This window comes from Vigna radiata, chromosome 6 (genome assembly GCF_000741045.1).
Source record: "Vigna radiata var. radiata cultivar VC1973A chromosome 6, Vradiata_ver6, whole genome shotgun sequence".
Lineage (NCBI taxonomy): Eukaryota > Viridiplantae > Streptophyta > Magnoliopsida > Fabales > Fabaceae > Vigna > Vigna radiata.
This window is the reverse complement of record NC_028356.1, coordinates 17794195-17816231: the sequence shown is the minus strand read 5'-3', so window position 1 is coordinate 17816231 and position 22037 is coordinate 17794195. Positions and strand designations below refer to the sequence as shown.

General features: G+C 32.7%; 3 protein-coding genes across 4 annotated transcripts; 2 read left to right on the top strand and 1 right to left on the bottom strand.

Moving 5' to 3' along the window:
• Positions 1-12561: 12561 nt before the first annotated feature.
• Positions 12562-13783, top strand: LOC106764436 (probable carboxylesterase 15). The gene has a single exon (XM_014648721.2). The coding sequence runs from the start codon at positions 12595-12597 to the stop codon at positions 13591-13593; it is 999 nt and encodes a 332-aa protein (XP_014504207.1). The 5' UTR covers positions 12562-12594; the 3' UTR covers positions 13594-13783.
• Positions 13784-15525: 1742 nt separating this feature from the next.
• On the top strand, positions 15526-18946 carry LOC106764461 (probable choline kinase 2). Of its 2 annotated transcripts, none has more exons than XM_022781674.1 (9): positions 15526-15633; positions 15864-16390; positions 16627-16748; positions 16892-17087; positions 17213-17330; positions 17414-17461; positions 17977-18077; positions 18309-18417; positions 18608-18946. In XM_022781674.1, the coding sequence occupies exons 2-9, from the start codon at positions 15926-15928 to the stop codon at positions 18715-18717; spliced, it is 1269 nt and encodes a 422-aa protein (XP_022637395.1). In that variant the 5' UTR covers positions 15526-15633; positions 15864-15925; the 3' UTR covers positions 18718-18946. The 2 variants fall into 2 exon arrangements, with proteins under 2 accessions (XP_022637395.1, XP_014504229.1); XM_014648743.2 differs by having other exon boundaries at positions 15577-15658.
• A 1132-nt stretch (positions 18947-20078) lies between these two features.
• LOC106763527 lies at positions 20079-21447 on the bottom strand. The gene is made up of 4 exons (XM_014647708.1): positions 21279-21447; positions 21131-21185; positions 20915-21020; positions 20079-20789 (listed from the first exon to the last, which is right to left on the bottom strand). The coding sequence occupies exons 1-4, from the start codon at positions 21445-21447 to the stop codon at positions 20079-20081; spliced, it is 1041 nt and encodes a 346-aa protein (XP_014503194.1).
• Positions 21448-22037: the final 590 nt, after the last annotated feature.

Sequence of the window (22037 nt, the reverse complement as noted above, 5' to 3'; positions counted from 1 at the left end):
TAATTTATAAATCTATTATTTTTACTCTCTTTCTAAGTCTATATTAAGTGTTCATACACCTTTTTCTTTTATTTACATGAATATTTTTTAATTTTCTATACCTATTTCAGTGCTTTATATTAGCACGTAGGATAGTGTAGTACTTTTCTTGGCTTTTTTTTTAAAAGAAAATTAATATTGATAATGATAGACGATATTACATTTACTTTTACTAATGTATTGCTACATATTTTAGACCATTTTATTTATTTTAAAAGTTATATTATTTATTTTAAGATTTAATATATAAATGACTTTACTACACACTTTCATTTTAATAAATTTGAATAGCTTTCATCTACCATGTATTTACTTTTCCAACTTTGACCGAACTTTTGCATCTTTTCAATTAACTTTTAACTACTTTTACTAAACATAATATCATTGCAAGATTGTGTGGGAAGAATTTGCAATAGCCTCGCACTTCTATTATTGTTTTTGTTTTGTGGTGTTTGTTGTTCCTCATTACTAAATTATCTTCTTTTTCTGATGATTTGTATAGAGAATGGTTGGTTGCAATTTCACATGTTGCACCTTTTCTTCAATCTCTCTATTTGATGTGCCAACTACCGTCTCGTTGTTTCTTTCCATTATTCAATGAAAATTAAGTTTTGGAATTCGATTTTGCTTTGGTTTAATTCCTTATACATTGAAATTTTGTTTGATGATTCTTTAGAGATTCTAACAAAATTTGAAGCAAAGTGTTTTTATATAAAGAAATTGAAAATGACATTTTAGACATGACAATAATATAAAAAGGTTTTATTATGAATGAGTTTGATTATTTTAAAACATATTATCTCATAAACTATTTTTCTATACTTATTTGACTTTTCTATAAGAGTTATTCTTCTTTGTTCGTTTAATTAAAGAATCGAAATCAAATTATTGATTCTTGTGACAATCTTTTCAATTTGGACTGATCAATTTCTTCCTATGTATAAGTTGAGTTTTAGTTCTTTTTCTTGGTCTTTTTATTTTATTTGTTGCATATGAGCACTTGCATATGTCTTTTTAGTCATTTATATGAGTCTCTACTGATCAATGATCATAATAGTATGTCCTGAACGTTCTTGTGATATTTCTATGTGTAAATAAAGAATCCTGCAAGTTGAGAAGAGTTTTGCTAGTTAGAGTCATAAATGTTAATCAAGCAAGGAAAGCTAATTGCACTATTTTTTGAGTCATAGATACCTTGAAATGTCTATTTTATGATTGTATGATGAATTGACTAAATGATTAATTTGATATGTTGAATTGTGGTTAGGTTCGTAAAATGCATAAATTGACTATAGGATGAATTTTGGGAATGTTGTCTGATTGGTTGCAGTGAGATGATTTGAGTTAGTGAGGGTATTCAAATTTTAACTTAGTATTTTGTTACATTCTTAGGATTGTTCTTTACAAGCACGACTAGTAATGATGAAACGATGATACATGCCTCCCTTTTGTGTTAACTAAAACATCATCTACAAAAAAAGAGAGTTTAATACCGCTTTTGGTCCCCAGTTTGGGAAGGTTTGTTCAATATGGTCCTACCTTTTTTTTTTCATAACAATTGATCCCACCTTTTGAAAAAACTGTTCAATTGAGTCCTTTTTGTTCATAGTGGTCCCATATTCAAGTTTAAATTGTTTATTATAGTCCTTATTGTATACGATGATGACATGATTTTTAACATAACATTATGTCGGGATTGTTAAAATAACATTTGGATAGGTGAATGCATGAAAGAACTTATTGACCTCGTAACCAGCACCGATAGAAAATTGACGTCGTAACAAAAAATGAGTCAATTGAACAGTCTTTTCAAAAAGTGGGATCAATTGTTACTAAAAAAAAAATGTAGGACCATATTGAACAAAACCTCCCAAACTAGGGACCAAAAGCGGTATTAAGCCAAAAAAAAGTGGTTGAATAGGGTGCTTGTTTTGCAAACAAATTGTTAAACTAGACATTAAAAATAATTGTGGAGTAATGAACAAATAAGTATGTAGTTGTGTTAGACTTTTTGTACAAGTTTACTAAAATTTAATCCAATCAAGGTTTTAAGAACAACCTATGGGATGTACTTCATATCTAAACGAATGTCATTACAATTGCCATATATATGAAGACAAAGTGGTTGAATAGATTTATTATTTTGAAAAAAAAAATGTCAAACCAGACATAAAAAAATAAATGGAAAGTAATGAACAAATAAGTGAGTAGTTATATTAGACTTTTTTATACATGTTTACCAAAATTTAATCCAATCAAGGTTTTAAGAACAACCATTGAAATATACTTCATATCTATTACGTGGTTGAATAGAGTGATTTTTGTAAAAAAAAATGTGAAACCAAACATAAAAAATAACTGGAGAGCAATAAACAAATAAGTGGATAATTATGTTAGACATTTTCTACAAGTTTACCAAAATTTAATTCAATCAAAGTTTTAAGAATGTACTTCATATCTACCACAAAAGTCATCACAAGTTGTCATATATAAACACAAAGCGGTTTAATATGGTGACTTTTATGCAAAAAAAAAAACTATTAAACCAAAAATGAAAAATAAATGGAGAGCAATTAACAAATAAGTGGGTAATTGTGTTAGACTTTTCAAGTGATTAGAAACAAAACACCACAAATCAACAACAAAGTGAAATAAGAACATCATAAAAAATAAACAACTTTTGCAAAACATTGGCACAAATCCAAAATATCAAAGAAATCTCAATTTTATTCCTAAACCACCCCAATAACAAAAACAATTAAAATTTTTTAACACCAACGAAATGAAGTTATGTTTTTTACTTGAAAATGTGTTGTTAAACTTCACTAAGGAGACAAACACATATTAATGAATGAAGAAAAGGAAGACACTCAAACATTAAATGAACATCGACGACGACAAATGCTAGTTGGACGAAATGGTAAGTTTCAATGGAGCATGCATACTAAGAAAACAAAAACACCAAATGCTAGGTTGGACGAAATAGACCAAACGCAAAAAAAAGAAAAGAAAAGGAAAACATAAAAAATTAAGTTTCAAAGTCGAAGAAGCAAAAAGAAAAGAAAAAAAAGAAAAGAAAAAGGTGCAATAGTTTAAAAAAAAAATTATCCAAGTCAATGATTCCAAGTCAATAGTTTAAAAAAAATTAAAAATTCATCTTATTATCGATACATTGAATATGTCAAAATATTGTGTTAATAATATAATTACCCTTAGTCAAGTAGTTAGAAAATTAGAAGATGGGTGAAAATTAGTTGGTACATGAAAACTAATATCATACGCGAAATTTGAAAATGAATAAGCTAGTTTATTAAATGTTGGTGAAATTATTCGTTAAAATGACTTGTAGATGTAAATATATGATAAAATATATCTTGATACATTTTTATATAGATTTATCTTTTTATTCATTAAGTTTATTTTTAAAAATATGTCTAATGATATTTTTTATATTAAAACTTATCTCTATTCCAAATTTAAAATAAATAAAAGATGATGTATTTTTAAATAAAAAAATATTTAAAGTAGATTTACGATAACAATATGTTACGAAAAAAATATTATCTACACTAAAAATATTTAAAAAATTAGCCGACATCACGTGGCAAATATTGTCACTCTAAATGTATGAAATCATTATCTACACGTGTTTTGAGAAAAGTGATGGAAACATATTGTAGTAGATTTTTATCATTGGTTAAACTTTGAAAACTAACAAAATCTTAAACAAAAATTAAAAATAAGATTAGAATTCGAAAAAATTCATTACGATATCATGTTCCAATCGTAATTAGCTGATATAATCACGTTCTTGCTTTTATAACTTCCGCGTTTGCCACTATATATATATATATATATATATGCAAGATGGTATGTAGTAATAGACGTGATTATCTAAGATTGATGATAATCACAAATTCTTGCATGTCGAATGATATTTTTTTTTTATGAAATTTCTTAATATATTTCTTTGTTCTTTTATTAACAAAATAGTGCACAAATACTTTGAAATAATTTTTTTTTAAATGCTACAAGACACAACAGGTTTTAAATTCTCAACTTCTTTTATTATGGAACTATTTATTATTATTTTTTTTTCCAAAACATAAGATCTTATATATACTTTTTTTTTCCTTTTTCCTCACTGGTACAACAATTCATTATACAAAACATTAGTTAATGACTTTTATAAAATTATTATCATAAAAAATGTGGTCGCAATATTATAATTATTTTTAGTGATGATTGATTAGAAAATTATTGTGACATCCCAAAATATATAACAAGGTATATATGTAAAATGCAATAATTATAATAAGAGAAAGCAGTTAAGAGTTGACATGTGACAGTATATAAGAGTACAGTCATCCAAAATATAGCTAGAATTTAAAGCTTTACAAATATAAGAGTATTTCAAAATACAGAAGGTATCTAAACAAGTCCTAAGAGCTAGGAGCCGCGTCATCTCCCTTAAATGCTTGCTCTATAGATACTTCATCTACCTCTGCTCACATCCAAATAAATGATCATCGCAAAGGAAAAATGCAAAGATACTAGACACAGACAAACAAGCAAGGGTAAGCTAGGTTGAAAAACATGCAAGTTATCATATAAAATTTTAAATAGAAAATCATATTCATACAAGTAGCTAAATAAAGTATCCTATCAGGTTATTACACAAGCAAGACTCGTCCGGACTTAGAATGAATATCGATCTGGGGCGGGTTATGCACTTGTGGTGGCCTTTACTGCTTTGCAAAGCCATTTCCAATGGATTTCACCCTACCACACATAAGTGTTAGTCCGTTACCGCATAATAGGCCTCCAAGAAGCGCCTACACTAGGACCTCCTACTACTCTCACCACATGCGTCAATCCTCTCTAAGTGAGAATGAAAGACCATTAGAGTGTTAGGATAACCCCCATGAAGAAACCTTTTATATTCATTCTAAACATTATAATGATCTCACCTAGAGATCTTACTTTGATTCTCAATCTTATCCCTTAGATCAATATATATTTTCTTTGTATCATCAACATATCATATCAATGATTATAAGTGCATCCAAGACAATATTAATACATAGAAGTATCATACACCATCAACCAAGTAAAACAAAATAAGGAAAAGAGTTGAACTAGAACGAATCGGATCGCACAGAACACAAGGTCGCAAGGTGCGACTTGGGGTTTTTCGTAGAGCGCACCCCATGCGCTATGCGAACAACCACACAGAGGCTACCCTTCCCAGTTAATTCGCAAAACGAGTGATTTCGATTTGTGAATTAACTCACAAAGGCATCAGGCCCTTCACTCTCGCAGAGTGCATTTCTCACACTATTCTAATTATATGATTAATTTCCTGGGCCAACAACAGCAGCAAAGCGATCACTCTTGCAAAGCGACTCACCAAACAAAGAGGAATCACCTACAGTAATTTGCATAACTCACAGAATCGCTATGCGAATAGCTCTAGGAAGAGGGCACCTCTCTGGGTTAGCTCGCTATGCGAATTTCCTCGCACAACGAGTCTGCAAACTTTGCAGAATGAAATTCTGCAAATTTGCACAACTCCCTCACCCAAATTTCGCTTTAGACACTTTGATGAACTTCTAACCCTCCTAACTCGTAGTATATACAGAATTAAACTTGTCTAATTGGTTATAACACTTTCTAATCTCATTACCTAGTGATTATGCATTGATTTAGCTTATAAATCTTCAATTTTCTCAACCTATAAGTTCAATCTTGATTTACCATGTTACAACTATTTTTGATCATTTTAGGGATCTCATTAGGTCCTAATTGACGCACCTAAGCTATCTAAACTGGCCAGAACTACTAAGAATGTCTAGATCTAAATTTGACCACCTTAGTTCCTCTTAATGTTACTTAAAACTACTCAATTTACTAAGCTTTCATCTAATGATTCTGTATAACAGATTCACACTAATAACCCACTAAATTTGACCACATAATAGTTGAAATCCACAATCATAAATTCACAGTTCAACAGTAGACATACATTGGGCACTTAATTTAACATGCAAGGTCAAAATCTGTCAACTCAACATCATCAAGATACCACAACAGTTTTGAACATATATAATTTCACAAATTTTAACATAGAACCCTAATTTATTCTCCCACTAAAATGTAGAACAGAAAATCTACAACTAGCTTCCCTTACCTCTGTTCAAGCGGTGGAGTAAAAGAAAAAACCCCCTTCTAGCTCACTTGATCTTTACGGAAGTGCTAGACCACCTACAGATCATCAATTTATGATGAAGAACAGTTCTAAACTTCCATTGAGCTAGGAATTTGAAGGAAAGAAAGGATAGGCACATGCAAATTAGGAACGTTGTATGATCACAGTTCAGAAAACACGGAGAGGGAGGGAAACACTTATCGGATGAAAACACCAAATTGTTCGGTTGACTTGAAGCCTACAACACCAGGATTTCCTAAGCTTCTCCTGATTGTGAATTAGATGGTTTAGTGAAGAGGAATTCTAGAGAGATGGTGGAGAAAGTTGAAGAACACGATTTTAGAGAGAGAAAGGATTTTAAGCAATGAACCAAATATGTTTTAAAATGTTTCTATTCAAATTGCTAATATGTTTTTAATTATAAAATCTGGTTCAGTAGCCTAATACTCTCATTAGCTCCCTTTTATCCTATTTTTAAGTTATTACAACTATGGTTAAAAGTTTTGTAATAAGTCATTGTTAAAAATCATGTTTAAAAAAAATGTTGTTTTCTTCGCATTCTCATTCGCGTTGTGTTTGTTTAGTGCAATGTGCTTTAAAATATATTTTTTTAAGAAAAATAATATTTTGACATATATAAATTTTTTACATTCATTTGAAATTATTCTTTCTTATTTTTTATTTTTTTTTCTAAGAAATTTGTTAATGTAGTTCTTTATTTTTTTTATATAAGGAATCTATTTTTGTTAAAAAGGTTTAATGCAATGTCTTTTATTAATTGGTGCTCACCGGGGAGTGACATCATGACCATTAATGAAATATGACATTGTATAGACCCAACCATCTTTGGTGTCACATTGAATAAGTAAATCCTCACGTTAACACCTTCTAAATTATGCTACTATAAATTTAATGGAAAAGTCTACATGAATTTTCTTTAACAAAATTTAAGGACTGAATTGGCATGAAAAAAGATTGAGGAAATAATTCCTAGACAAGTTGGAACCAAGAGGGTATTAAACATATATTTTAGAAGATTTTTTTTATGCTCATAGATAACATCTTTTTTTCTCTTTCTCCTCATCTTTATTTCATTGTAAACTAAAAGTGCTATTAAAGAGGTCTTGGAGTTCACGAAGAACGTTCCTCACCGAGTAACAGACTCTTGGAGTTCACTTACAATGTTCCCTATGTCGAAGATGCTTCAGTGAGAGTTCACGAAGAACAATGCTCACTGAGTGATGGACTCCAAGAGTTCACTTGAAATCATTTCTTAGGTCGAAGATGCTTCAGTGAGAGTTCATGAAGAACGTTCCTCACCGAGCGACGAACAATAGGAGTTCACTTGGAATCGTTCCCTAGGTCAAAGATGCTTCGTTGAGAGTTCACGAAGAATGTTCCTCACAGAGCGACAAACTCTAGGATTTCACTTAGAACGTTCCCTAGGTCGAAGAGACTCGAGTGAGAGTTCATGAAGAACGTTCCTCACCGAGCAACGAACTCGTGAAGTTCACATGGAGTCATTCCCTAGGTCGATGATCCTTCGATAAGAGTTCACGAAGAACGTTCCTTACCGAGCGACGAACTCTAGGAGTTTACTTGGAATCGTTCCCTAGGTCGAAGAGACGCGAGAGAGAGTTCACGAAGAACTTTCCTCATCGAGCGACGAACGCTAGGAGTTCACTTAGAACATTCCCTAGGTCAAATAGACTCGAGTGAGAGTTCATGAAGAATGTTCCTCACCGAGCGACAAGCTCTAGTTGGCCAAGTGGATTGTATGCAAAGTCTTGTCAATTGTACTGAAGAAAAGTAACAACTCGAATTTAAATGGTGAGAAAAAGTATAACCAATCAAACCAATGCATTTACAAGTTTAGACAATTAATATCAAAATAGCTTATGCTATAAGGTCAGATGGTTTCAAAAGATAAATCTCATCAAACCAATGTGCTCCTTCGTTGCAATATGATTTGACAATATGCTGATGATCTTGAAAAACTAGGGAAACGATATGCATGAAGTTTGAAGTAAGCCAGCATGAACACCACAAAATAGCTGATCAACATCCTGGGGTCGTCAACAATAATTTTGAACCAACACTTTTCCCAATAATGGAAATACATAGTAAAACTTTTCCAGCAGTCATGGCAATGAGTCTCACTTGAAGCATGAGAAGTTGAAGGCTTCATATCCTTCCAAATTTCCAAGTATTCCAGGATAAGAATGGAAGAAAACAAAACGACAAACATAGGTCAGACTTCGTGTATTATTTGCCGATTGAGAAGAATACAAGCAACAAGCAGAGCAATATATAACATGGATAATGCATTCAACAAAGAAAAGCTTACCAGGAGTAATGATATCATGTTTATTTCAATAGTTATGAATTGCACAGAAGCAAGCCATGTAAAGCTACTTCCAAGAAATCTCAGGCGCTATCTTCTTCACGGAGACCTAATTGCATTACAACTTCCATGCTTAAAAAGCCCTTTTTTCTCCACTGCAGTCTCTCCCTCCACTTTTACTGAGGAATAGCCATTTAATGCTTGGCCACTCTCATCAGAAACACAAAGGAAAACTGCATACAAGCCTCTACCCCCTAGAATTAGAGAAGCGAGGGGAAAAAAGCGTTTGGTTGTTCCATAGGATGAAGGAATAAGCCCTCGTGGAGAAGGCGAGAAGCGTGAATGTGACACAACAACAGAGGAAATAGCAACAAAGCTTCAAGCACTTGAACTTGGCGATGGTTGGATGTGGATTCAACACATTTGGAGAGGAAATTTAGGGAAACCCCAAGCGGTCGCAGTGCTCCAGTGACAACGGCGCATGGTGGCATGACGAAGGCTGATGGACGAACAAGATTTGGATGCTCCATCTGCTTCGAAGGCACGTTGGATCTGATCGTAGGGAGCGTTGGTGTCGACCTTCAAAGCCAAGAAAATTATGGGTGCGCCATTGGACTATGTTCCTGAATGAATCTTGAATAATATTATATAGAATTAAGATATTGAATTAAATTATTTAGCAAAGAATAATAAAATAAATTTAGGATGGTTATATAAAAAATAGTTATCAAAATATATGTATATTTGAAGAAATTCAAGTGTTCGTGACTGTCGAAGCTGGTTGACGTTGGTGGTGAAACAAAAGTGATGCTGAGATCGAGTGCTCGTCTAGGTCCTAGTGGCCAAAAAAGGATGTCGCTCGGTCCTACGGTGGATGCCAAAATGTTTCAGTTGAAATGGGTCGAGGATCGATCGTCCTTTCTTGCTCTGTTGTATGCTTCGATCTTCCAATCCTCTTTAAGAACGTACTCCACACTGATCGGTTATTGATCTACAGAAGACACTCTAACGCTCAAGTCAGATATGTTTCTCAAAGATGTCTCAATTTGATTAGGACTGAAAAAGTGCCTTTACTAGGACATCAATAGTATATTTATAGGGCTTATAGCAATCAAGCATGTAAATACCATATATTAATAGCAATCAAGCCTATAAATACCGTATATTCATAGCAATCATACCTATTAATTAGCCATTAATACTATATATTTAGTATTGCAATCAAACTTATTAATTAGCCATTAATACCTGTTAATGTTCCCGCTAACTGTCCGTCTTGACCGATCAACTTCCCTTATCAATAAATTAATTCTCTTGGTAGCACCAACCGGTATATTTTATAAAATACATTTTAAATATATTTTTATTCTTTAAAACTTTTAAGAATAAAAATGTGGCCAATAGTCAAATTCCAAAATGAATCACACTTCATATATGATAATTAACCATAATAATATAATCCTAATGAAGCTATGATCAAAATTTTACCATCATCTAAGCTCCTGTTCAATTATAAAGATCTAAGCTCCTGTTCAATTATAAAGAAAGTGTACCTTTTAGGTAGCTTTTAATTTTGACGATATGAGATTAAATACGAGATTTTAAGTTTTATGCTTTTAATATAATTTAATTACTTTCACTAGAGGAAAAACGTTGTTTAACGTCAGTTATTTTGGGCTTTTAACATCAGATCTCGAATCAATGTCTATTCGAGTGACGTTAAATGAGACGTCAGACCCTATAGGTCAAACGTCTATATAGACGTCGGACTATATAGGTCAGACGTCTATATAAATGTTGGACTCTATAGATCAGACGTCTAAAATGTCGTCGTATTTGATAGGATCTTTCTCCGCTTGAGGCCTCTCGAGTTGCTCCTAAGTCATGGTGATTCGAGTTTACAACTTTATATTTTAGTTGAAGAGAATGGATTGTATATTCTTATTTTGTATTGGACGGTTTTGATAATGTAGTGGAGGGAATTAGAGAGTGCAAAACGCAAGAAATTGCCGTCCAAGAACGCTACCTAAGGACATGAGCAAAACTGCACAAAAACTCAATGAAAACGCATTTTAATCTCTTGAAATGAAAAATAATTCATCAAAGAGTAATGTAATCAGAGTAAAATTAATTTTAAGCGGTGCAAAAGTGAGAAAACGAACCTGAAAAACATAGCCTGTGCAGAGAAAACGCGAGGAAGATGATGAACAATGAGTGCGCGTAACTACTGCCTCGCGTTTGTAGTGTTTTAATGCAGACATTTAGACTCGGTTCCCCTTACAACAAACGTCTAAAGTGCTTTAGAAGTCGGAGTGGCGGGATCAGACGTTTAAATGGAGTCAAAAAGTGACTTTTTAAATTTTTGGATTCAGAGTTTAGACGTCGGTTCCCAGAATAACAGATGTCTAAAGTGCTTTAGAAGTCGGAGTGGTGGGATCAGACGTCTAAATGGAGTCAAAAAGTGACTTTTTAAATTTCTGGATTTAGGGTTTAGACGTCAGTTCCCCTAAAAACAGACGTCTATAATATTTTAGACGTCGGGTTCTCCCAACTGACGTCTATATGTCTGACAGGTAGGTGAATAACCATTAATTTCTGCCACATAGACGTCGGGGTCCCTCCTAACTGATGTTTATATGACTTAAAGAAATGACTTTTCACCCACCTGTCAGACATATAGACGTCAGTTAGGAGAGACCCTGACGTCTAAAATATTATAAACGTTGGGACACCTTCTAACTGACGTCTATATGGCCAACTTATTTACGAAAATGCCACCAGTCATCAATATACGTCGTGCTTACCTTTAAGCGACGTTTAAGGAGTGATGTTAAATAGCATTTTTGGACTAGTGTTTCTTGTATATAATATATATAAAAGTGTGGGTAAGCCTTTAGGTTTTTTTTTGGTTGTAAATTTTATGATACTTTATTCATATATGTATTTTTCCTGATTAAAAAAAATAGAAGTTCTTGAGCAAAAGATAATAATACATTTTTTCATAAAAAATAATTTTTTTTATTAAACTTAGTGCATTAGCCGTGTTAAATTATTGCTTGGTATGTAAGGCTTTCTTTCCAATAATTTTTTCGTCGTGACAAGACCAGTTAAATATGTATATATATGTAGGGCCTAGATGTCTCGCTGCGTCCCAAGCTTTTTGTTTCTTTATGCCTTTTTCTACAACAATTTACATAAAGATGCCCTCTTTAGATATCATTTTATTTATTTCTTCACATTTTTCTAAAAGAATGATGACATTTTTGGCAACATTTTTTTACGAGACACATGTTATCTTGTTGATTTATTTGAATTTAAATTTAAAAATTATTTAAAACAGACCAATGACAAACTATTACATTATCAAAAAGTTATTAAAAAAGTGTTATTAAAAAATCTTTTCCCTTTTTAAAATAACATCAAATAATCTTTTGATGAAAACAATTTTTCACACATTTATTTTACCACAACCTCCTTGGAAGAATCCAACAAATGTTTTTTTCCACACAAATATACATTTCAAATAATAATGAAACCATACATTTCAAATATACGAATCAAACATAATATATTATTAAAAAATTGTTAAAAAAAATTGTTAAAATATAATGTAAAATATAAGAAAAAAGCTTTTTTAACAATATTTTTTTGACAATTTTTTATAATATATATAGTGATAATTTATGATTAGTCAGTTTTAAATATTTTTTTAAACATTAATTTAAATATATCAATAAAATAGTTACATGTGTAAAAAAAAAATTAAGAAAATAAACTACAAAGTAAAACATGTCATGAAACCATACAACCTTTTCATACGCTAGATTCTTGGAAACTTCCCTTGATAATGAACACATGTTTCATGCGTCCCTTTTCCTTTATTTTTTTTCCATCTTCCTTTTAAACATTCAAAGCCGCCTTCAATGCGTTATATATCCACACCACTCACTTCTACACAATTACAAACTCACTCTCACTCATCACATAAACCATAACCACAATCATGGTCAACCAGAAGAAGCTCGTTGATGAAGTGTCGGGTTGGCTTAGAGTCTACGATGACGGTTCGGTAGACCGAACATGGACCGGTCCTCCAGAGGTCAAATTCATGGTCGAACCGGTTCCTGCCCACGTCGAATTCATCAATGGAGTTGCTGTTCGTGATACTGTCACGAACAACAATCTCCGTGTACGACTTTACTTGCCGGAGAAAGTCTCTAACGAGGAGAAGCTTCCCATTTTTCTTCACTTTCATGGTGGCGGGTTTTGCATAAGTGAACCGGATTGGTTCATGTACTATCAATTTTACTCACAGCTTGCTCGGTTAGCTCGAGTCATCGTTGTATCTTGTTTCCTTCGCCGTGCTCCAGAAAATCGTCTTCCTGCAGCAATTGACGACGGGTTTTCTGCTCTTCTCTGGCTACAGGATGTAGCTGGAAGAGAAACGGAAGAGCCGTGGCTTGAAAAACACGGTGATTTTCGTCGTGTTTTTCTGATCGGAGATAGCTCCGGTGCAAATATTGTTCATGAAGTGGCTGCTCGAGCTGGGAAGACACAACTGAAGCTGATAAGCGTAGCTGGAGGAATCCCTATTCATCCGGGGATGATGAGGTCGACACGGAGCAGGTCAGAGTTGGAAAAACCACAATCTCCATTCTTGACTTTGGATATGGTGGACAAGTTCATGAGCTTGGCATTGCCATTGGGTTCAACCAAGGACCACCCCATTGCGTGCCCCATGGGTGACAGCGCTCCGCCGCTGAGCGGGCTGAAACTGCCGCCGTTTCTGCTGTGCCTGGCGGAGCTGGACTTGATCTTTGACACAGAGATGGAGTACTACGAAGCCATGCGGATGGCCAACAAGGATGTGGAGTTGTATGTTAACGAAGGAGTGACTCATAGTTTCTATCTCAACAAAATTGCAGTGGACATGGATCCAAACACCGGTGCTCAAACGCATGCTCTTATGGCTAGAATCAAACAGTTCATTGAAGAGCACTAAATTAATAACAATACGTTATTAACTTTGTGAAGAACATTGTGTGCAAGGACAAAAAGTTCTATGAAATGAGCAATAATATGGTGTTTGTGTGGACTTTTGAGAGAAATCATGTTCTATTCTGTGTTGGGTTATGTGTGAAATGCCCCTTGATTTAACACTTCTGTCAGGATGATTTGAGAAGTGAAAACTGCTGGTAATTTCAATGCTTTCAATACTTTTCTTAGTTTAACTACGTTCTTTATTTTGCAAATAAGTCTGATTAAAAAATAATATATTTGAGAAATTAATTAATTATGAATTATTTATTCTAAATGGTCGGAGAGTGTGGATCCTCCAATCAGATAGGTCAAGGAATAGAGAAAATAATAACAACAGAAGAGTAAAAAGGTTACTATTGATTTGATGGTGAAATTATCATTGTTTATGAAGATGATTACGTAAATCTCACCTTATAAAAGTATAAATGGATTATTGACTTTTATAATGTGTGTAAAAGGAAAAATATTTCCTACAGTCATTTATGGGGTGTTTTCCTATATGAAAGATTTTTAAGTTTGATGGAAAGTCTAAATAGTTTATTTTTCTAAATTATAAATGTGATGATTTAGTTAATTGAGATCCTATTAATAAGAAGATTGTTAGAAACCGAGATATTATTTTTGTTGAGGAACAAAAACGTTGATGTTGAGTCAAAACCTCCTATCTTTATTGTAGATCATAGGAGAGATGTGTACGTAGATTTGGAAAATGTAATTGACAAGTTTGAGACATAAGTCACTAGTTCCTTTTGAACCACTTAGGGAACCTTAGTTGAGAAGATCTACTAGAGAGATTCGTATTTCATAAAAATATTTCCTCCATTGGTTTATTTTATCGAATGATGGAGAATAGTTTGAAAGTTATGAAGAAGGCATGTTGTATGAAGAGAAGTACACGTGATACAAAGCCTTACAAAGAGAGTTGAAATTCTTATAATGAACCTTACGTTTGAATTGATGAAGTTGTCGCAACAAAAATTATCAGAGGTATAATGTAAGGTTGATAGTGAAAGAAATTGATCAAAATGCCTTCAATTAAAGTTGTATTTTGCCAAATTTAAATTTTGACCAATTTAATGTTAACACAAGCTTCCTTCACAGTGACTTGGAGGAAGACATCTATACGAAACAACTTAATGTTTCACAATTAAAGGTAAAAGAAAGTTTGTTTGTAGATAGATGAAAAACTTATATAGACTCAAACATGCTCTAAAGATATATGAAATTTGATTCTTTAACGAACGATCATGTGTGTAATTGCCATTGGTCCATGATATTGTAACAACTTTTTAACAACAAATTATATGTTACTATTTTAGTGATTCATATATTTGAAATAGACTAATCACAAACTATCACATAGACGGTTGTAAAAAAGTTGTCAAAAAAAGTTGTTAAAGATATATTTTTCATTGTGAAAACCTCTTATGTGTGTTTTTGTGAAGAAATTTTTTGATGAAAAATTTTTATTCTTTTTTCTACATTAATAACATATTGATTGTTTGTCATAATATGAATGTGATTCAAAGTCTCAAAAAGAGTTGGACAAGTCCTTTGCAATAAAGGAAGTCCTGTCCAAATTGAATTAATAAGACTACCAACTTGAAATGCAACTTAATCTCAAGTTTTATAGAAAGAAAAATAAATGTGTCTCATAAGAAAAGAAAACATACCACCAAGAAAAAAAATGAAGATAATAGTACATACAAATCTACGTATAAAAGCTAGCTTGTACAAAATGTTTTATACCAATGATTTTGAAGGAAAAATACCAGTGAAATTGTACAAAAATCTATTTATACCGTTGCTAAAAAAAAAATTACAATGATTTAGCACCCTCCATTTTTAACCACTCTTCATCCCTCCTTTCATCTCCACCCAACTTTCTGGTCATTAGAGGTGGAAACATCGTATATAAACCTCTTTTCTTCGTCCTTTTAAAATCACAGGATCTTTTGTGAGTCTTTACTCTTCTTCCCCGGTGGTGAAGATATCAGCCACCGTACGTATTGTCGTTCCTTTTTGAGGTTGTTTTCTTTGGCTTTGTTGTTCTGTTGCAACAATTTCACTTCTTTTTGAGGAAAAAAAAAGTTTCTCTCTATGCGTGGGAACATTTTGTTAAAATGTTGCTGAAGAATTGCTTAAATTAATCATATACTAATTTGCATGGCTTACGTGTGTGTATATATACATTAATTGGATTTATTTTTCGGTATTATCTTGTTTTTCCAGGTTTAAAAGAATCAAACAAAAAGGAAGTATAGTATATTTCATTCTAGCTTCTTGAAGTAAGAATGGTGACTTTTGTTCTGGGGACAGAAGAAGAGGCCACACCAAATCCTGTGAATAACAAAGCTGTTGATGCAGAAAATGTAGTTAGTGGTGATACTGAAATAAAGGGCACCGAAGTTCCTAAAGAAACCTCTGCCAAAGAAAGAGAATATTGCCTTCCTAGTGAAGCAACTGAGATACTGAAATCATTGGCAGCTAAATGGGAGAATGTAATCGATGTCAATGCATTGCAAGTAATCCCTCTTAAAGGGGCAATGACAAATGAGGTTTTCCAGATAAAATGGAAGACAACAGAAGGAGAATCCTCAAGAAAGGTTCTGGCAAGAATCTATGGTGATGGTACTGCTATTTTCATTGATAGGGATGTTGAGGTCAAGACGTTTGAATTTATGTCAAAGAGTGGACAAGGGCCTCGTTTGCTAGGAAGGTTTGATAATGGTCGTATTGAGGAATTCATCCACGCAAGGGTAATTTCATCTTCACTTTATGCTTCTATTTTCATCCTCGTCTTATGTCATAACACAGTATCTTTCTGCAAATTGCTATTATGAACAAGTTGATGAATGCAAATTCTTGAATCAAAATCTGTTACACACTGACACATTCCCTTTTGATCCAACATTGCAAACCATACTTGTACAGTTTATTTGTTTCATTCATATATGAACTTGATCAAGCTGATACATTGTGGTTGATTTAACAGACATTATCAGCATCTGATCTGCGAGATCCACCCACTTCTGCTCTTATAGCAGCCAAAATGAAGGAGTTTCATGATCTTGATATGCCTGTTCCAAAGACTGTGAACCTTTGGGATCGGTTAAGGTATGTGTTCTTATGAAAAACTACAGATTCTTGATCTTTTCAAATTGAGGTTAACATCTGAGTCATATTTCATTCATTTCAGTAACATGTTATTATCAGTACAGTTTGATCATTTCTAACATAAATTTATTTTAATGCTTCAGAGATTGGCTTAAGGAAGCCAAACGCTTGAGTTCTCCTGAAGATGTTGAAGCATTTAAATTGGACAGTTTGGACAACGAAATATCTACTTTGGAAAAAGAATTAACAGGAACTAAGCAATGCATAGGATTTTGCCACAACGATTTGCAATATGGTAACATAATGCTTGATGAAGAGTCCTGTTCTGTCACCCTTATAGTGAGTCCCTCTTTATCCTATTGAGTATTACTATCCAATAATTATTTACTCTTGTAGTTCAAACTGGTTAGAGAATGTAAAGTTTTGTATTATAACAAATACTAAATGTTGTACTTTTATAACAGGATTATGAATATGCAAGTTACAATCCTGTGGCATATGATATAGCAAACCACTTCAATGAGATGGCTGCCAATTATCACACAGATACCCCACATGTTCTTGACTTCACTAAATACCCTGGTCTGTGAATAATGAACTCTGCAATTTCATCTCATTCATTTTTTCGTCAAACGATTAACAAATTTAGTTCTTTCTTCTGTTAGATTTGGAGGAGCGTCGACGATTTGTGCAAGCATATTTGAGTTCCTCAGGTGATATTTGTGGAATTAGTTTTATTTAACCTAACTCTCTTATTATTTTAAACTATATTTTAGTGACATTTTGTCATCATAATTTTCTCTTGTATAAAATTTAATGTATATTCTATTGGAAACCAAGTGACTCTAAGTTTCTACATTAAATAAAAAATAAAAAAGTTGAGAAAACTCATAATCTCATTGTCTTAAGTTTGTGGATTGAAAGTGGTCTGAATATCTTGTATGCCTTTGCTAACTTCCAAAGTAGAATCAATCACTTGATTGTACTCAGATCACATTTATAAAATCTCTTTCGAAAGAATCTATGCTAAAAATCCCAATAGGTTCTAGTATTACTAATCTAAAAATCACAATAGATTCTAGTATTGTTGATTTGGAAAAAACCTTTTTATTTTGAGAAATATTACTTATTAGTTAGCTATCACTTCTCATAATGAGAAATATTAATCAGATATATGTCAACTCAACTCATTAACCAGTGAATTATTTATCTTTTCATTATGACACAGGTGAGCAACCTAGTGACACTGAAGTACAACAATTGCTTGATGAAGTTGAGAAGTATGCACTTGCAAGCCATCTATTGTGGGGCCTTTGGGGAATAATTTCGGTAATCATCACTTTCTCACTTTACTATTGGTTATTCTACATTTCATGTTCTTATTATCTGCACTAATACACTCATGAATGACCAAATTCTAGTCAGATTATTGAAATAAACAGTCTAAAATATTGTAAATTAAATTTCCAAAAAGACAATTCTTAATAGTAGATTTTCCAAATGAGTGTAAAATATTTTGGTATAAATGGTATCTAATTATCTTCTGAATTCCTTATACAGGTGCATGTAAATAAAATTGACTTTAAGTACAGAGAATATGCAGAACAGAGGTTCCAACAGTATTGGTCAATGAAAACTCCTGTTGTGAGCTCTAATGGCGATTCCCATGGTAATGGTATTTTCAATAAAACACTGTTTTGTATTTGTAAACATAAAATTTTGATTTTAGTTCCATTAACTTTCTTTCAGCTTTAGCTCCTATAAATTTGAAAGTCTTTAAACATTATTTACACATAATTTCACTTATCTTAATGAATCGTGTTTATATGTGACATTCTAACTAGTTACTTGCTTTGCAGGGTTGCAAGCAGCAACATCGACCACTCACCATAAATCAGGTAGGCTCATTGGTATCCCTAGGAGATTGAAGAGATTGTTTAATCTTGGCTTTTTCAGATCGAAACACTAGAGCAAGGTTTGGCAGAATTTGTTCCTCGATTCACCTTGATGAGTTAAATGGGAATAGTAGTGAGAAAGTATAGCAATGTAATACCTATGTGTTATTAACTTTTGTTTACTTTCTTCATTCTTTGTAACTCTATCAGGGGAAATCCATAACCTTAACTAGGTTAAAGAAACACTGTAATCATCAATCTCTTCTAGTGATGGTTATTTTGAAACTGTTATAAAAAAACTTTGGTGGAATTTTTAATTTAACATTCTCCATGACAACGGTAAAAGATTCGTAATTATATCTAATTAAGACGCAATTATTAGAAGAACGCTCTTTCATGTATCTGCAATCCTTTTATTTTCAGTGTAAAAACAATTATTAGCAAATAACTCACTAAGATAGAACTTACATGCACTGATAGTGCCAACAACAGAAACTAACCCAGCAGGTACAAACAAAATCTTATTTTATTGAGCTGATTTTATACCGAATTTATTGAGTTGAATTATGTATAAATTTCAGTACTTTAATATGATATTATGATCATGTGTCTAAGTTAAAATTTGAACCTATGAAACTCTTTAATTCTCATAGGTTAAAAATCTCAGTCACATCGATTAAAGATAAATTTCGAAACACATTATAATTCCTAATTTATAACATTAAGTTAAAAATAATCTTATTTATTAGTATGGTTTCAAAATCTATCCTAATCTTCTTGCAGAAAACACAAAAACAGAATATAACTCTGTTGGTGATGCAACACCATATTTTAAATGAAAAATTTAATAATTTTATCATATTATAAAGTAAACAATAACACATTTATGAAGCTATCATACTAAAACGGATATTATTAAGTAATTTGTTTTTAGTTCCCTGTAGTCTGGGAGTTGAAAACAATAGGTACACATTAACACACAATAAGCTAATCTAGATGGACCGAATCAAGTCTTCCAGTGATCTCTACAGGAAAAATGTTCAACTTGATCATTGCTTCAGCAGCCTCTGTTATGCTTTGTTGTTTCATTTTTCCTGTGTCATATCGTCAAATAATATGAGAACTAAAGTTTTGATAGATTGATTGAGAGAAAAGGGTCATTGGGAAATCACAGTATTAATGAAATATGAGTTCAATTAGGTAAGAGATGAAGATCATTGTAAACTCAAATTCTTACTTAGAATCATATTCTTGTAAACTCATAAGATAGAATATGTTGATAGTATAATTCTGATATTAAATTCATGTGGCGTATGATATATAACTAGTTAAAAACATGTATTACTGTTAATTATACCTCTAGCAGAAAGTTATACAGATGATTAAGCACTTTATCTGTTTCGTAAGAAAAGAAAGTCATTTTTCCACCAGTTAATCATACCCTAGTTTTGAAAGCTTTCGCTTTGGTTTCTTTATCCACTTGATTCATACTTAACTTTCTAGCATTCACCACTTTCTCTACCATCTTACTTCCCTTAAAATGTGTTCTTCCTTCATTAGGACTTGCTGCTAGAGTGAATGTTTCTTTATTTGCCCTCAAGTTCTTCTGGGTTCTGTCTAACTGATTCCAACTACCATTAGCCATGCTTGGTGATGGTGACCTTGATGGTCTACACGTTCGTGGAATATGATCCCGATTTTGAAACCCTGTAACCGTAGAAGATCGAGTTGTGCTTCTTCCTCGTGTGGTGGAACTTGGCCTCTGATCTGTCCTTAGATTTGGTGGTGCCTCATTGGAGAGTTCCATGATATTACTCACAAGTGCAACTCTTGATTTCAGTGATGGAGAAACGCCTCTAGCTCTTGGCTTTCTCTGTGAATCATTTGTTTCCGTGCTTTTCTTCACATTCAAAGCGAGGAAATCAGTATTGTTTGTTTGCTTTTGGGGAGTGGATTTTGTGTTGTTGGGAATTGTTGGGAAAGTGTTTGTTTGTTGTTCATTTGTGTTCTTGATGGTGCTTGGTCTTTGCCTAGTGTGACTTGGGGTCATTGATCTTGTTGAAGGTTTTGGTTTGGTTGAGTTGGTGTGAGTTGTTTTTCCGTCATTTGATTTGGGTTTTGATGCTTCCATTTCTTTCAATGCAAACTGTGGCAAAACCAACCTTATGTTGTCAATTTGAACTTCAGATGAACACAGAAATTAGAATGATTGAACAAAGTCATTTACAAGAAGTTGGAATTTCCATGAGATTAAACACTAATGTGACTTACTCTTGTGATGGCTTGAGAGATTGGTATCTCCTTTTGCACAACAAGTTGAGGACCTGGTTCCATTTCAAGGGATGGAAACAGAGGAGTAGCTGGTGGTGTTTTCAACCTTTTTTTTCACAAAATGCAGCATGCAGTGACCAAGTTATTTTCTATATTTCACAGATCAAATAATCATGCACAATGATATGTTTGTATATTTTCACACTCCAAACTTACCAATCATAGTCATTTTTGTTTGTTTCCAGAAACTCTAAACCATATTCTTTCTTCCCTGATGGAATTCTGTACAGTGAAAAATTACCTGAAATGATATGTTATTTTCTTTCTGAGCAAAATTACAGTATGATTGATGATGAGTACCTACCAGGAGTGTCATTATTAGTGCCACATTCAAACTCTTCAGAATTAACACAATGCAAGAGGCTTGAGATGTGTTCATTCTGGCGCTTTCGCAATTCCCTGAAAAGTGATAACTCTTCATCTCGTTCCATGCGTGATTTCATCTTCGTCTTCATCACACCACTAATCGCCATACTATTCTCTAATCAATGCTTCTAATTATAATTAATAATGATGTGTTATGTTGTTACCCTTATAGTATTCTCCTATGATTCCCTCACACTATCGTAGATTCTATTTCTTGTGTTCCAACGATGCTTGGTCTTGCAAACGACAAAAGGAATTTAATTGTTTGATGTTTTTTTTATCATGACTATGATAATGATCGCTGCTGATTAATTTATGACGAATAAAGAAATTGGTGCCACGTGGAGCTCTAGCCGGCTAATTAACTTTTGTATGAATTCATATATTGTTTATATGATGGAACACATTAAATTTTGGACTGCAAAATGTTCAGCAAATTAATTTATTATTACAACCAATTCTTTTTTGTACAAGTTTTATAAGTTTGAATCTTAGATGTGAAAAATATTTAAGGGAATATCTTAAAATGTTATGGGTGTGAAATAAATGCTTGTTAAAGTTTTTCTAAATGAATTCAATTTCGACATGTCTAGGGAGACACATGGACAATGCATCTCAAAAGAGAATTGAATAGACATTAGACTATCTCAACGGACTATCCTATCAAACTATCCAAGACTCAATAGACGTCTAATTT

Bases quoted from the DNA above. Each gene is read 5' to 3' on its own strand.
- LOC106764436 (XM_014648721.2), top strand. From the start codon at position 12,595: ATGGTCAACCAGAAGAAGCTCGTTGATGAAGTGTCGGGTTGGCTTAGA.
- LOC106764461 (XM_022781674.1), top strand. From the start codon at position 15,926: ATGGTGACTTTTGTTCTGGGGACAGAAGAAGAGGCCACACCAAATCCT. The intron at 17,331-17,413 runs GTCTGTGAATAA...TTCTTCTGTTAG, and splicing joins TGACTTCACTAAATACCCTG to ATTTGGAGGAGCGTCGACGA. The intron at 18,078-18,308 runs GTAATCATCACT...TTCCTTATACAG, and splicing joins GCCTTTGGGGAATAATTTCG to GTGCATGTAAATAAAATTGA.
- LOC106763527 (XM_014647708.1), bottom strand. From the start codon at position 21,447: ATGGCGATTAGTGGTGTGATGAAGACGAAGATGAAATCACGCATGGAA. The intron at 21,186-21,278 runs GTAGGTACTCAT...GAATTCCATCAG, and splicing joins CACTAATAATGACACTCCTG to GGAAGAAAGAATATGGTTTA. The intron at 21,021-21,130 runs GTAAGTTTGGAG...GTGAAAAAAAAG, and splicing joins AACAAAAATGACTATGATTG to GTTGAAAACACCACCAGCTA.